The sequence below is a fragment of the Tiliqua scincoides genome, chromosome 7 (assembly GCF_035046505.1).
Source record: "Tiliqua scincoides isolate rTilSci1 chromosome 7, rTilSci1.hap2, whole genome shotgun sequence".
NCBI classification, from domain to species: Eukaryota; Metazoa; Chordata; class Lepidosauria; order Squamata; family Scincidae; genus Tiliqua; species Tiliqua scincoides.
In genome coordinates this window covers 52372695-52388613 of record NC_089827.1, presented here as the reverse complement: position 1 = coordinate 52388613, position 15919 = coordinate 52372695, and the positions used below count along the sequence as shown (strand labels likewise).

The window sequence follows — 15919 nt, the reverse complement described above, 5'->3', positions numbered from 1 at the left end:
TTTTTTGTACCACATATGACTGGCAGCATCTCTTTGTTTAACACACTGAGTGGTGTGTATGAGATTTGCAGAGCTGTGCTAAGACTAGCCTAATTAAAGGCAAACCACCCTACAAATATCAGAGATTGAGTTGGAAGGGGACTTCATGACCTCATACCTGCCATTTGAATGATCCAGTGAAGGCAGCACTAACCTATTTTCCAAAAGTATGTACAGTTGACGCTTATCACACCCATGGGTTCAGCACCCATGGACTTGACTCACTGCTGGTGCTGACCTTGCATCTGTCGAGCGGTGGAAAGCTTCCTGGAAGCATTGGAAAGGCATTTCCTATTTATAGTGAAAACCAAAAAGTGACTTCCGAGTCTTTCTGAGGCTCAGGAGACAGGGGGTGACATGACAGCAGCATTGCATCACCCCGCCCTGAGTGCCAGTCAGCCTGGCTATGTCACTGTTTCTAGCCTTCTTCTTCTTCTCGAAGGTTACTCTGGGCACATTTCCACCCCCCAAAAGAAAATACAAAGAAAAAAAAGAACTACTTATGAGATAGACTAGATTGAGAGAGTAACTTGCTCACGCCAAGACAAACCAGCAAATTCTGGCATGCAAGGTCAACATTTTAGCCACTGTACTTTATGGGCATTAGAAATTTGAAATAACAACAACAACAACAACAACAGGTATTTATATACCGCCTTTCTTGGTCTTTATTCAAGACTTTATTCAAGGCGGTTTACATAGGCAGGCTTATTTAAATCCCTGTAGGGATTTTTACGATTGAAAGAAGGTTCTTTCTTTCAAGAACCACAACATTCAGGTGTTTCTATCTGATCTGGTTTCACATTCTGGCCTCCATCTTCCCACGCTCAGAGCAGATGGAATAGCTCGGCTTCAGCTTGTCAGCTGCTTCAAGGTCGCACAGTGCCGGCGGCCTCGAACTGGCGACCTTGTGGATGTTATCTTCAGGCAGACAGAGGCTCTACCCTGTAGACCAGACCTCCTGCCCAATAACTTTTCTGTGCAATACTCAATAATTCTTCTGTGCAATATTCTGTGCAATATTCTCTTTTGTTTTGTGCTGCAGGCAAAAATGCCAATGTTACATGGTTTGTTAGGTTGGGGGTTTTTTTCCTCATTGTTCTAGGCATATCAGAGTTTACACACTGAGAAACATGGGTTCCCAACATGTTCCCAACATGGGTTACATGGAAAGATGTTAGTTGTAGAAATGCAGGGGATGCACATCTCTCTCTCTCTCTCTTTCTTTAGTTGCACAGGGCACTACCTTGTTTGGGACAGCCCTGCTCTCATCCTGCCTAGTACTGATAAATTTGCACTGTGGTCATGGCCAGCATCCAGTCTTTCTCCCCCCCCCCCCCCGGTTGTCTGGCTGTTAATGATGATGTATGAATAAGTAAAGAAGACAGCTTCATTTTCATAAGCTAAACTTGCGCCTGGAGTGGCAAAGAGCAAGCGAAGTGCACTTAATCATAACTGTGGGGCTAGAGCAGAAAACAATGACAAAGCTTTTGCTGTTAGTCACGGTGTTTTACTATAATAACTCTTAAGGAGGAGAGACAGGCAGCGCAGAATACTGAGCAATAGAAATGCATTCGGCTAGCAAGGTTTACTTTGTCGTTCAAAAAGGGATTCGTTCTCTTTTTCTTTCCCCGAAGCACAGAGAGGCTAATTCTTCACTTCAGGAGATCTAGGTTCAAAATCCAGCATAGGGAGAAGTGAAATGAGTTTGGTAAAGTACCCTGCAGAGGATTGATTGCAACAGAACAGAACCCACAGAGGTTTTGGCGCTCTTGATTTCTGCACAGAGGGGCCCAAAGGATAGATGCGGCTTTGGGCAGTGCTGGCTTTAAATGGCTGGGACTAGGGGTCTGTAATAGCTTGACAGAAATTATTTTGAGGGGGGGGGGGGGAGTTTGAGAAACATCCTTTCAGCCTGAGTTAGGCTGGCCCAGATTGCATCATAATATGCTAAGGCCCAAATCAGACATGCAAAAATTCACATGGAAATGAGCATTTGTTCATGGAATAACTGCATGTTTGGATGCAAAACCCACATGGGTTTCTGTATTTGTGAGGGTTTCCCCATAGAATAAGCCAAGTACCTGTTTCCGTTTTAATTTCATGGGTTTCAAATCTTCCACTTGGGTTTTGAATGTGTGGTTGCAAAATTCACATGCTTGTTGATATCCTGGAAGAGGTTTTGCATCCTGGAAGAGGTGAAATGGCACCATAAACTGGCTCCAGGTGGAAGCCTCTTTTGTCACAGCTCTCCTTGTTTACGCTTTGAAAGGCAGCCATCCCCCCCCCCCCTTGCATGTGGCAAGTAGGAAAGAAAGGCACAGAAGCAGGCCTGGCTTAAATCTGAGCTTAATCTCAGTATATCTGAACTGAACCACACTGGAGGAAACTGGTGTTTCAGCTGTTCCAGCTACTCCTGTCAGCAGCAAGAGGGCATCCTTGCCATCCAAGCAATCCTTCATAGAGGACCTGTGACCCTTCGCAGGCATTTGGTGGGAGGAGGTTGTCCAGGCAGTTCTTGCGCAAAATTACCCAAATATAGATCAGTTCCACTATGTGCTTAAGGTCATGGACTACCAGAAGGACCATATGCAAGAGCAAAGTCAAGAAATTACAAGCCGAGGAGCCTTAGCATATTATTATACAATCTGGGCCAACCTAACCCAAACTGATATGGACGTTCCTCCCCCTGCAATAATGTCTGTCAAGCTATTACAGACTCCTAGACCCTTGATAAAGGAGAGCAATAGCTGTCCTGGGAACTCCAGGACGAGCATGCCTTTTTCAACATCTCTGACCAGTTCCTCTTCCTGGATGATGGATTGGTCATACCTTGCATGAGTAGCTCAGGAGGTGATGCAACAGAGAAGGGGCACAGGGGAAGAAACAGGTGGCAAGGAAGAATTTATTTTGAGCCTGGTTCCCATCGACTTGGAGGAATCTTCAATCTCACAGACCAGCCTTTCTGCATCAACCATGTCATCTCAAGCTGTGTGTGGTACAGCTGTTAGAGATACTTATTTTTAAAGATTCCAAATAAGTGGAATGTGCAGTTATTTTCCCATTTCCTCCCCCCTTTGCCCATGTTCCCCATTGCCCCTTGAAAAATGGCCTCAATGTCACTGTCGCCTCCAGAACATTAGGAATGGGGAGAGACGTAGGGGCACCCTTGGCCTGCCACCATTCCACTGAAATGAATTGTGTGCTTGCTGCACACCCAGTGACTGGCCTCTTGTATTGTCAATGAACTCTCTTCCCTGGTTGTTACTAGGGCATGGCTTCCTCAGAAACCAACTGGCAGCCACCACTAATCAATTTATGAAGAATCTTCCAACGTTGAAGCGGAGAAATGAGCTGAATTTTTTTGAAACAGGTTCTCCCTGGGGGGAATCCCTGCTTTCTTGATTAAAGAACTGAACAATGAGGGGGAAATCTTCCAGATTACAATTTGTGAATCATAAAGTTTACCTGAACCAGGAAGCTTACTATCCCCAGAAGGGCAAGCCCAGGGGGGATGGTATGTGACTCCCACTCCTTTCAACAGGCAACTGCTGCTGGGATACATGTCATAAGATATGGTGATGGTTATTAGCCCAGGTGGCTTTAAAACAAGATTAATAAAGTTGCGGGGGACAAGTCTGTCAGTGGCTATTAATCATAATGGTTGTATGCTCCCTCCAGGTTTAGAGAATGAAAAAATTGCTAGGAAAAACATCAGCAGAAGAAGGGCACTGCCTTCAGGTCCTATTTGTGGGCTCCCAGAGGCATCTGGTTGGCCACTGTGTGAAACAGAATGCTAGACCAGATGGACCTTTGGTCTGATTCAGCAGGGCTCTTGTTACGGTTTTTGTTAACTGTGAGAACCCACACCATAGTTTGATCTTCCAAATGTGCAACAGAGAAACTGTGATTTAGAGCTGCTTATCTGCTTTCATTTCCCATATGCTCAGAACTCAGTTTCATACATTCATAAATTCAGTCCCATCTTCATGGCGATGCAACTTCTTAAGGCAGAGTAGTGGCCTTAACCATGGCTGGTCAGTAGCTTGTGAACTCAGACACGGAAAGCCACAGTTAGCACAAACTGTGATTTACAAATTGGCTTTTGAATATTATTTCAGATCCTAGTTTGTTGGTCCCAAACAAACCATGGTTTCTCACCATGCTTGAGTTAATGCAAAACAGTGTTGTAGCTTAGCAAACCATAGTCTTGTGTTATTTCTGAGTCACACCAGTATGACTTGAGCCAAAAGCTGGGCTCTTTTTCATGGTATTCACTGTGTTTTCAGGAAGACTGTTTTGTTTGTCAAGGATCACCAGTTCACAAGAAAGTAGAATTTGGTCTGCTGCATGATAGTTGAGAAGGAAATTCGTCACCAAGGAAACTATGACAAGAGATATGTCCATTCCAATCTTTTCCGGTATTATGGGTAGACTTACTGGCAAACTAGAAGAGTAGCAAAGTATTCAACCAAAAAACCTGATTGTGGACTCCTAAGAGAGAAAACAAATCCATTAATAAACAACAAGGTTTGTGCGTTATCCATATGAATGAGTTTGAGGACTGACCTCTATGACTTTCATTTGGGGCAGTATAATGAAGGCAGACTGGTGGTCTGCAGAGAGGGCATTCAATATCTGCTTCCTGCAAATGGAATTCTCACATTTTCTTTTGATGCTAGATGTACCTTCCTAAGCAGAATCTTTAGACTATTGAGTTGTGAAAGGCACTGCTGGACACAAGCCAGGGTCAGCCTGTTCTTATCACCTATAATATTTGATTCCACCTGAGCTATGCCCGAACGTTGCCAGCCAGCACCAATTAGGGCTTCTCTCTGCTTGATTTACTCCACATGAACTAAAACAGAGTGTGTGCATGTGTGTTTGTAAGAGGAAACAAGAAACAGATGTGAATTTTTGAGATATTCTCTGCAAGGTGGATGTTTTTGCTTACTGGTAGACTCTAGTGATCTTTGACTATTTCTATGTTTAACTTTCCATCTCCTGTGGTGAACCTCCCATTCACTCTATGGGGCAAATGACCCAGGCACAGTGCCTCATGCGCCTTTAGGATCCCATGAAGCCTCTCTGAAGCTCCTGACGGGGTTGGAAACTGTGCTTCCAGTTTTCTGGAAGCTTCCCTGACACATCCTTGAGTTGCATGAGGCACCCTGCGCTCCATGTAAGTGTGGGAGAGTGGATTTGCGTGGGGGGGGGGCGGTGACATCCCACAGGGGAGTGCCATTGTGGACCTTTGCCCCAGGGGGCCACTGTCTATCCCACCTTCCACTTTCCATCTCTGCCTTTCAATAAAGGTTTCCCCAAAGCACAAAGAGAGAATTGCACATGCATGCTCAAAATAAACCCTGCAGTTACAATGGTGGCTAATATTTCTTTGAATGATGTAGGTGTGAATAAGAAAAATACTTTATTAAAGTAGAATACAGCCTGTGCTAGAATGCTGAAATTCAACGTATTGTGTAAGACAGTAATACTGATATTATATATCCAGTGCCTGCATTTTATTCTATCAAAAAATAAAGTTGGAAAAACATAGGAACAAAAGGGGGAGGCTGCGGTGAGGTCTCATAGCTCAAATACTCCAATTTCATGTTGAATGCAATGAAACAAACAGCATTGAAATATCTGTATTCTATCAAACATTATAGCTAATAAACTGGCAGGGTTGGGATCGCCATGCTCTCCACCTGGGAGGAGGTCCATCGGGGGGTGACGCACTGGCCTCCCCCACCAGTTTTCTGTGACCCAATTCCTTCCATAAGCAGATTTCTACAGCACAACTGGCAGTATGAACACTTTGATTTAACCTTCAAGATCCAAATGTATGTTATATTTTAGTACAATTGAAAATAATTTTTCCATTTAGTGTATCACGTTGGCAAAAATGAAAAGAAAGAAACAGTTCAATTAAAGATAAAATATTAATCCCACACTTATTAAGAGTCTGGGATGCTTATAGAAATAAATTAAGTCCAGGTGTTTCACCACTGTTGCCAATTATTTACCATGCTGTGTTTAAGACAGCAAAATCAATGGGAACCTTCTTTCAGGGAACAACACAACCTAACAAAACCATGGGACTTTGTAACAGAGATCTGTATGATTCCACTCTCTGAGATAATGGAGCAGACTGTGGGGAGAAACCTAAACTTCAATATTTACAAATTAAGTCCTTTGTTATAAATGGTTAAACGATGAAAAGGAGATTAAAGCATTAACCAGCTATGGTTTTCTCGGGCTTATGAGATGGGAGGTGTGATTATCCGAGATTTAGAAATTATTTATAGATGTGAACATTACAGAGGAAGGACAAAATAAAAAAATACTGTGGATAACAACTTGTGGATAAGAAAATTTAAAGAGCTTTTTAAAAAAACAAAAAAAAACATTTATCATTTGATTATGAACATTTTGCGGCCCTGGATGTTGGGGGGTTGGGACATTGTAGGGCCCCCATGTCCTTCCCCTGGGGCTGACTGAAGTGGGGAGCTGCCCTATGAAGTATGTTACACCATCTGCTAACAAAGAAACAAGTGTGATCTAGTCAAAGTATTAATTGAACTGTATTTATTGAACAGTTCATCAGCATTGGAAAAAGAACCACACAAGTTGGGTTACCAACCATTTCCTCCTAGCAGGGGACTGCAAGTTATTCAATAGAGTCACGTAATTGAGAAAATAGCCAAGTAACAGGTGGGCTATAGGTGCTCTTTGGGGCAGGGCTGGCTTTAAACCAGTTGGACCAGACGCTCTCAACTGGGCCCTGTGATAGGGTAATCTAATCTTGTTATATACACACAACAGCATACGGCAACAGACACCTAACACCACATTGCAGATTTTACAGAGAAAAGCAATGATTTTAATTTTCTTCTGCATTCTTAAAAAGTCAATAGTGTTTGTTTTATATTTTGAATATTTTTACTGTGCTTGAATTACATAATATGTTATATAATTAAAGAATTATAGAAAAATTATTTATCTGAAAAAGCTAGAAAGACAAATACGTAAATGCGGTGTGCCCCAAGGATCTGTCCTGGGACCGGTGCTTTTCAACCTCTTCATAAATGACCTGGAGACAAGGGTGAGCAGTGAGGTGGCTAAGTTTGCAGACCACACCAAACTTTTCCGAGTGGTGAAGACCAGAAGTGATTGTGAAGGATCTCTCCAGACTGGCAGAATGGGCAGCAAAATGGCAGATGCGCTTCAATGTCAGTAAGTGTAAAGTCATGCACATTGGGGCAAAAAATCAAAACTTCACATATAGGCTGATGGGTTCTGAGCTGTCTGTGACAGATCAGGAGAGAGATCTTGGGGTGGTGGTGGACAAATCGATGAAAGTGTCTACCCAGTGTGCGGCGGCAGTGAAGAAGGCCAATTCTATGCTTGGGATCATTAGAAAAGGTATTGAGAACAAAACGGCTACTATTATAATGCCGTTGTACAAATCAATGGTAAGGCCACACCTGGAGTATTGCGTCCAGTTCTGGTCGCCACATCTCAAAAAAGACATAGTGGAAATGGAAAAGGTGCAAAAGAGAGCGACTAAGATGATTACTGGGCTGGGGCACCTTCCTTATGAGGAAAGGCTACGGCGTTTGGGCCTCTTCAGCCTAGAAAAGAGGCGCCTGAGGGGGGACATGATTGAGACATACAAAATTATGCAGGGGATGGACAGAGTGGATAGAGTGATGCTCTTTACACTCTCACATAACACCAGAACCAGGGGACATCCACTAAAATTGAGTGTTGGGAGGGTTAGAACAGACAAAAGAAAATGTTTCTTTACTCAGCTTGTGGTTGGTCTGTGGAACTCCTTGCCACAGGATGTGGTGATGGCGTCTGACCTGGATGCCTTTAAAAGGGGATTGGACAAGTTTCTGGAGGAAAAATCCATTATGGGCTACAAGCCATGATGTGTATGTGCAACCTCCTGATTTTAGAATGGGCTATGTCAGATGTAAGGGAGGGCACCAGGATGAGGTCTCTTGTTATTTGGTGTGCTCTCTGGGGCATTTGGTGGGCCGCTGTGAGATACAGGAAACTGGACTAGATGGGCCTATGGCCTGATCCAGTGGGGCCGTTCTTATGTTCTTAAATATATGTGTAATGTGTATTTTTTTTGGATGTTTTGGTTTCTGTAAATATGAGTAAGACTAAGGGACATCACATGCACTTTTTAAGCACACATTTTGATTGCTTTTCATTCTGCTGTAGAGGAAATATAAAGTCTATAATAAATTTTATTTATATCACTAAGATTCTTCAGGCCTTGACTGTGAACTTGGGGCCCCACAAAAAATGTTTCCAATTGGGCTCCACCACACCTCAGAAGCAGCATCTGCAGAATAACAAGACTGGGGTGGAAGCAACGAAATGGTGCAAAGATTAAGGCATGAAAAACAAAAATGCTTAAGCTGGAACCATAACTCCATTATTGTTTTCCTGGTATTTGTTCCTTGCTATCTATCTGATAAACAGTGGATCTAATCCAAAACCAATTGCCTACAGCTGTGGTTTTCAAACTTGCAGGGAGTTTGAAACCTGCAGTAAGTCTTTGCGGGGGCGGGGGGAGGCAGTGGCATGATCCCCAGAATCGCACTGCTCCGGGGGGCTGCAGGGAGCCCTGTGCGACCTTCAGCAGGGCTCCTCGGGTCAGGGAAGGTGACAGCGGAGCGATCGCGCCCTGCTTCGCTAAACCGGAAGTGATGCACGATTGCCCCACTTTTCCTTTTGACCGGGCTGCAGGGACTGGGGTGCACCCTCCAGTCCCTGCAGCAGCCATTCCTGGCTGCAGGGAGCTGGGCGCAAGCACCTGCAGGGCTCCCCGGGTCAGGGAAAGTGAGAGTGGGGCGATCGCGCTCCGCCTCCACAAAACGTACTTTGCATCCCCCCATTGAGATGGTGCAAGCAATCACCGACACAAGCAACCCCCCCCCCCCTTGGTGCAGGCTATCACAGACACAAGCAAGCCTTCCCACCAAGCAAAATTTAGCCTATAAAGTTCTCCACACTTTCCTGGGAGTAAGCCCCATTGACTGGAATGGGGCTTACTTCTGAGTAGAAACGCATAGGGTTGGACTCTTAAAAGATCAGCATCCCAACTGTGAAAGAAGCCAGGCAGCTGGCAACGGGGAGGGCTGAGTACGAAGGGGAGGGGATTGATAACAGCTGCCTTAGTTTCCTTTCATCCGGAAGTGTCAGGCTGCAGTGTATTTGTGTTACTCTATAGAATTTAGCACAACACGTTTTTTGTTAATTGCGCCAAGTCACGGAACTAACGCGGATAAATAGGCTTCACCTGTACATTATTCTGTGTGTTTTGCAAACTCCCAGTAAAGACTTTAAGCATTTTATCCAGTTGTCAGTCATATCATTTGGGCACCAAACTTCTGAAGACACTTAAAAGGGAGTGGGACCTGTAGGATTCTTGTTCTCTGGCAATTGGAAGACACCTCCTCCCAAGCAATGTGTGGGTCAATAGGTGGTCCCCTTGAACAAACCAGTTGGTCGCATCTCTTGATTGTCCTTCAGGGCAGGGACATGTCCTCTTGTGTCTTGAAGAGTACAATGTATATGTTTGTTGCTATATAAATCATCATCCTATAATTTGTATACCCTTCTGAATTGCCTGCTTGGTACACAGCATTAAGGTCCTGTTTGCTGTGATCTTCTGGTATGATCCTGATTCTGATTAGGCAATTCAGTTCCCTGATAAGAGAGTTGGAGAAGGTGAGGATGGAAGTCCTTTAGTAGTCTGTTTCCTTACTCCATCTTGGCATTTGTATGCTTCCCTGTCTTTCGTCTTAAGAGTCTGTTTTATTTTGTTTTCCAGGTCAGCAAGTTCTTGGCTTGGTGGAGAACCAGAGTGACTGGTACCTGGGAAACCTCTGGAAGAACCACCGTCCTTGGCCTGCTCTTGGGAGGGGTTACAACACAGGTAGGTCAAGGAGTTCCATGAAACTATCTGTGAAATTTATTTATGGTATATGTGTTTTGAAAGACCAGATGTGAGAAGACAAGGAAGGCCCGTTGGCCCCTATTAGCAGAACAAGTTACCTCCTTTCCAGACCATCTGTTACTGCAAGATGGTCTGAAGAGGGAACAAACACACTCCTGCTTCCAGTGTACTTTTAAATATTCTTAGGTCAGGTGGGTGCACCATAAAGGAAGATCAGTGTAGCCAAAACTGTGACAAACAGAAAGTAGTATCTAGATGAAGGCCATTTGAAAAAATCTTGCATTTTCTTCCTAATCAGATTTGCATTTATTCCAAGAAAGTTCATTCTGTATATCTATGCTAATTCATTTCAGTGCATTTGAACTGGGCTCTTTTCTACCTTTGATTACTGGAAAAAAAATTATTCTGGGGGAAGCCACCCAAATAAAACACATCTGAGCAGAAGTTAACCACTTCCTGTTAGCCTCAATCTAGTCTTTTCAAGCATTCAGGCTGCCAGGAGGCAGCTTGTGCATCACTATAAGCTTGTATGCTTGCAGCAACCTTGTAAAGGAAGAACATTTTCGCTGGGGTAAGCATTTAAATAACGTTACTGAGGGCATGGAGTGCTGGATCATCGGATAACCAAATCTGCTGTTACCAACCCACGTGTACTGCCATAGCGCTCTGTTCATGTTGCAAGGAGATCTAGAGAATTTTTCAGAGTTCGATCCCTCAATTCCAGACCTAGCCTTTCCTTGGAGACAAATCAAAGCTTTATTCTTTCTCTCTTCTGGAACTACTGTAAGGTCATTTTGCTTGGTCTGACTTTAATAACCCAGGATCAGCTGGTAAAGCAATGGCAAGAGCTGATTGATGTAGTGCCTAGCGTTGGAATGGGGACAGCTGCATTCTGGCTCCTGCTCAGTTTCAGGCCAGTCAGTCACAGTGTAAACCAATGTTTCTCAAACTGTGGGTTGGGACCCACTAGGTGGGTCGTGAGCCAATTTCAGGTGGATCCCCATTCATTTCAATATTTTATTTTTAATATATTACACTTGATGCTACCATGGTGTGTGACTGCATTAGGGGAAATGTTACAGATCTGTTCTTCTAACAGGCTATTGTGTTGTTGGCAACCTTCAGTCTCGAAAGACTATGGTATCGCGCTATGAAAGGTGGTTCTGGAACAGTGTCTAGTGTGGCTGAAAAGGCCAATTCAGGAGTGACAATCCCTTCCACTGGGAGCAAGTGCAGTCTGTCCCTGGTCTGTCTCCCTGGCTATGGGCCTTCCTTCTTAGCCTCTTAGCCTCAGACTGTTGGCCAAGTGTCTCTTCAAACTGGGAAAGGCCATGCTGCACAGCCTGCCTCCAAGCGGGCCGCTCAGAGGCCAGGGTTTCCCACTTGTTGAGGTCCACTCCTAAGGCCTTCAGATCCCTCTTGCAGATGTCCTTGTATCGCAGCTGTGGTCTACCTGTAGGGCGCTTTCCTTGCACGAATTCTCCATAGAGGAGATCCTTTGGGATCCGGCCATCATCCATTCTCACGACATGACCGAGCCAAGATAACAAATGGGACTTACTCCTGGGTAGGATTGGGTAGGATTGCAGCCTAGGATTGTTAAAACTCTTCCTGCTTAATGATGTCACTTCCGGTATGACATCACTTCCGGTGGGTCCTGACAGATTCTCATTCTAAAAAGTGAGTCCCGGTGCCAAAAGTGTGAGAACCACTGGTCTAAACTATTTCAACGCTGTTTGGAAGGTAAGGACAATCATTACTGGTGGTCAGGGGAACACATATGCCACCTTGAGCTTCTTGGAGGAAGGGTAGGATTAAAATGTAATAAGTTTAGGAGTATTAATCCAGGATTCTTTTAATTTCACTCTGATATTTTCAGTGTGTCTTTGTTTTTAAAACCGTTACGCTTCTAAAATGGTGCAAAGTAGGTGCATCCTTAAACAGCACTTTCTCAGAAACTTCAGAGGTCTTGAATAGGTTTCTGCTGCTCTTCCCAATCAACCAACTAGATTACAGCTTGCTTTTGTAACATATAGGACCAGCTAACAAAGCGGGTCACTATGCTTCTCGCATGAGGCCAACCAAGAACAGAAGTATTGTCTGTGTGTGTATAGTGTATGTGTGCGTATAGCATATTCCCTGTGAACTTATTATGTTGAGAGGACAGTTCGTAAAGACATAAATAAATAACCTCATACCACCAACCAGTTCTCTGGAAATTTTGCACCAGAGCAGTCCTTGGGTCTGTATGAAAACAGATCAACAGTTGTACAAAGACTTCAGGGCCCAATCCTAAAGTCACTCAGAGCCAGCGCTGAGCTCCAGCACCAGCTCCGGGTGTGGTAAATGTGACGTAGAGTACATTTACAGCACCCTCAGAGTAGGAAGCACCGGGCCATTGCCACCCAGTGCTGGACATACGCCACCCAGAGGAAGGTAAGTGCTCCAGGTGGCAGTATGGACTTTGAGGGTGGGGGGAGGTGTTCTGGGGCAGGGGGGAGGAACTGGCCCAGGAGGGGGGCTTCGGACTAGCACAGCCCTGCTCTGCCAGATTCTATCCTCTGTGTCGGGCTGAAAGCGCAGCACAGAGCTTCTCTCGTCGGCGCCACCAAAATAGCCAGTGCAGACTTGAGAAGCCCTATTGCAGGGCTTTCCTTGGGGGAAGAGGACGAAAGCAAGATACAGTGGTCACCATTTTGTCGCTTCTGTTCCTCCGGGTGCCTGGAAGTATAGGATTGGGCTGTTACTCAGTTTTGATCAATTCTTAACACTAATGCATTCCCCAACTTCACAGGTTTGAACTCCGGTGTCTTCAGCTTCCCAGTAGTGTAGCATCATGAAGATAAGAACGATATAGCACTCTTTAGTGTGGCAGGATTCACGTATTATCATGCGTGAAGCTGCCTTCCATTTTGTTGAGGCTACGGATCCATCTCACTCAGTAACCTCTAGGCTGCCTGTTGGTGGCTCTCCCAGAGAATTCAGACGTAATGGAAAGCCACTGTTAAAACAAACTGTTTTGCAAATCAGCTTTGGATAATCGTTTTGGATTCTAGTCCCAAACAAGTCACGGTTTGTGGGTAGGCCCAGGTTCAGATATAATGAAAATACGTGACTTAGCTGAACAGATGATAATTTTCCATCTGGCAAACTCATCCTATCTCCGTGTCCTCTGTCCCAATGAATCAGTTATCTTAGTGGTGGAGAGGAGGGCAGCAATGAGGAAGGCCTTGTGCGGGCTTGGAAACAGCTTTTCTGCAATCTGGACTATGTTATATTGACAGCATCAGGTATTGCTCAAACCTTGAGTTCAAGTATAACACTTGCCATTTACTCTGAATAGTGATTCTTGACAGACTTGTGTATCAAGACTATATAATTTTGATATGCTTATGCATTATTTTCCTTACAGATTTTAGCCCACTCATACTCCTATTGTTCAGTTTTCTCTGTTGGAGTTATTAAAACTCAGCCTTCCATTTATATGCTGTTGGAAGAGTATAAAAAAGGGGTGGGAAGATGAGCTGGCAAAGACAGTGAATGAAAGGAAGATTGGAGAGGAGGTTACAGTAAATGGAACAACATTTTTCAGCGCATGGAACAAGAGATCATTGAGTGAGACAGTTCAACTTCTCAGAGACAGCAAAGGATGGATTATTGACAGAGTCAGCATATGTTGCCATAAAGAAAAGTCCTAAAAACTGAAATGTATTGTTTGACTCAATGATCCTAGAGGAGAACAAAGACATAAATCTCTTGAGGAGGGTGAAGAGATACTAAAGGAAATTCAGGTCTCATCAGATACCTGCTCAGTAAATTAGAGCAGCTGTCAAATAACATAACTCTGGGGGAAGGAGGGCCCAGAAGTCCCTAGAAAGTGCCAGCGAAGAGATGAAAGCCAGAAGCAAATCAATCATAGTGCCAGGGTGGAGAAGAGGGGAGCCAGTGGGCCAGCCTCTTGAATTATTTAGTGCCGAATAGAAAAGTAAACTTAAAAAACTACCAGCTCAAATATTTACTCAAGTAATAGAGTAGCAAAGGTGGCATTACACTTATCCCTTCTGTAAGGGAATGCAGATCAGCTCAGTCTATCCATATAGCAGGCTGTGAAGTATAACTTAAACTACTGCGTTAGGCTAATTTTAATGAAAATAGTCATATTTGGTTGCATCTCCCCAAGAAGAAAAATCCTCTACTGTTGCCTCCTGTTGGACCAAGTGCTTTCCTTCAAGAAAGCAAACTATAGTGTGAGTCATGATGAACGGCATGATCCCTTATCCCATTTGTAGGTACAGTTTTCTTTCCACCCTTGCTCTTTTTTAGCCAGCAGGAACATAAGGAGAGCCCTTATCAGGCCAATGTATCAGGCCAATGGCCCAACTAGTCCAGCTTTCTGTATCTCACAGTGGCTCACCAGATGCCTCAGGGAGCACACAAGACAACAAGAGACCTGCATCCCGGTGCCCTCCCTTGCATCTGGCATCCTGAGGTGGCTTACTTCTAAAACCAGGAGATAGTACATATACCCATCATGGCTTGTAACCTGTGATGAACTTTTGCTCCTGAAATATGTCCAATCCCCGTTTAAAGGCATCTAGGCCAGATGCCATCACCACATTCTGTGGCAAGGAATTCCACAGACTAATCACATGCTGGGTAAATAAATATTTTTGGGGGTGCAATCCTAACCCCTTATGTCAGTGCTTTCCAGCAGTGACATAAGGGCAATGCAGCTCTGAGGTGAGGGAACAAACATTCCCATACTTTGAGGAGGCCTCCGTGAGTGCCATCCAACTGCAGGATGCAGCACATGTCCCATTGGCACCGCTATGCCAGTGCTGGAAAGCGCTGACATAAGGGGTTAGGATTGCACCCTTTGTCTGTTCTAACTCTCTCAACACTCAGTTTTAGTGAGCATCCCCTGGTTCTGGTGTTGTGTGAGAGGGGAAAGAACATCCCTTTTTTCACTCCTTCCTTCTCCTGTATAATTTGGAATATCGTACAGTATATAAATGTATATTGAAATCTTTAAGTGAAATCCTATAGCATAGAGTGGGTCCTTCTAGCTGTGGTTTACATTGCCGAATGTCTGAACCAATCAAATTATCTTAAATGAATTCAATGCTTGAATTCTAGCACATCATAGCAGCCAGTCTTTCTTGCAAGTCCATGTAGATGAGGCATATGTTGGCCTCATACATCACGCTGTACCTCTGGGTTTTAGTGGTCACCTGTTTCTGAATGCCAGATGCTAGGGAGAGGCCACAGGTTACAGGTCTTGTATGTGCTTCCAGAGGTATCTACTGAGCCACTGTGTGATACAGGAGGCTGGACTAGATGAGCCCTTGCCTCATCCAGCAAGGCTCTTCTTATGCTTTTTTTCAGCATGGCCATCAGCATTGTACTTGCAATGTGTTGGTAGTCATCTTTAGGGTTCAAAGGATAAAACTATACCTCCAAATTCTGCCATAGGAAATGCACCTGAGGACATTGTCAGGAAGTGAAAAATGGACATTGGTGACTACTTGTGTTTTCAGATGACATACCAAATATTCTTTCTTTACCAACCAGGAGAAGGGTGGGCATGTGTGAGACTGATATGCCGGGACGCTCTCAAGTGTGCCCCATAATATGCATGGGGTTGTAAACTAAGGACCTTGACTGTAAATAACTGGTGCTTTGGTGCTGCTTGCTGAGCCCTGAGCAGCCATTTGGGGGACAATGTGTACAGATATCTCAGAATTTGTGTTTCCTATGCTTATCACTGTATTACCATCTAGCAAGCGTTCTGTGCCTGAATACATCTTCCATAGAAGAATAGTCTTGTTTTCCCCTGTGCTCTGAAATAGACATGACAGTGATGGTTCCATGTATTTAAACCTAGTTCCATTCCACAGA

The 15919-nt window shown here is 44.3% G+C and overlaps 1 protein-coding gene across 2 annotated transcripts in view; it reads left to right on the top strand.

Annotated features, from left to right (window-relative positions):
- LARGE1 (LARGE xylosyl- and glucuronyltransferase 1) overlaps nt 1-15919 on the top strand; it is a 389408-nt gene that overhangs the window by 304800 nt on the left and 68689 nt on the right. For both annotated transcript variants that reach the window (XM_066633915.1, XM_066633917.1), the window contains exon 7: nt 9896-10000. In XM_066633915.1, the coding sequence (XP_066490012.1) occupies nt 9896-10000 (105 nt within the window). The remainder of the gene's footprint in view (nt 1-9895; nt 10001-15919) is intronic.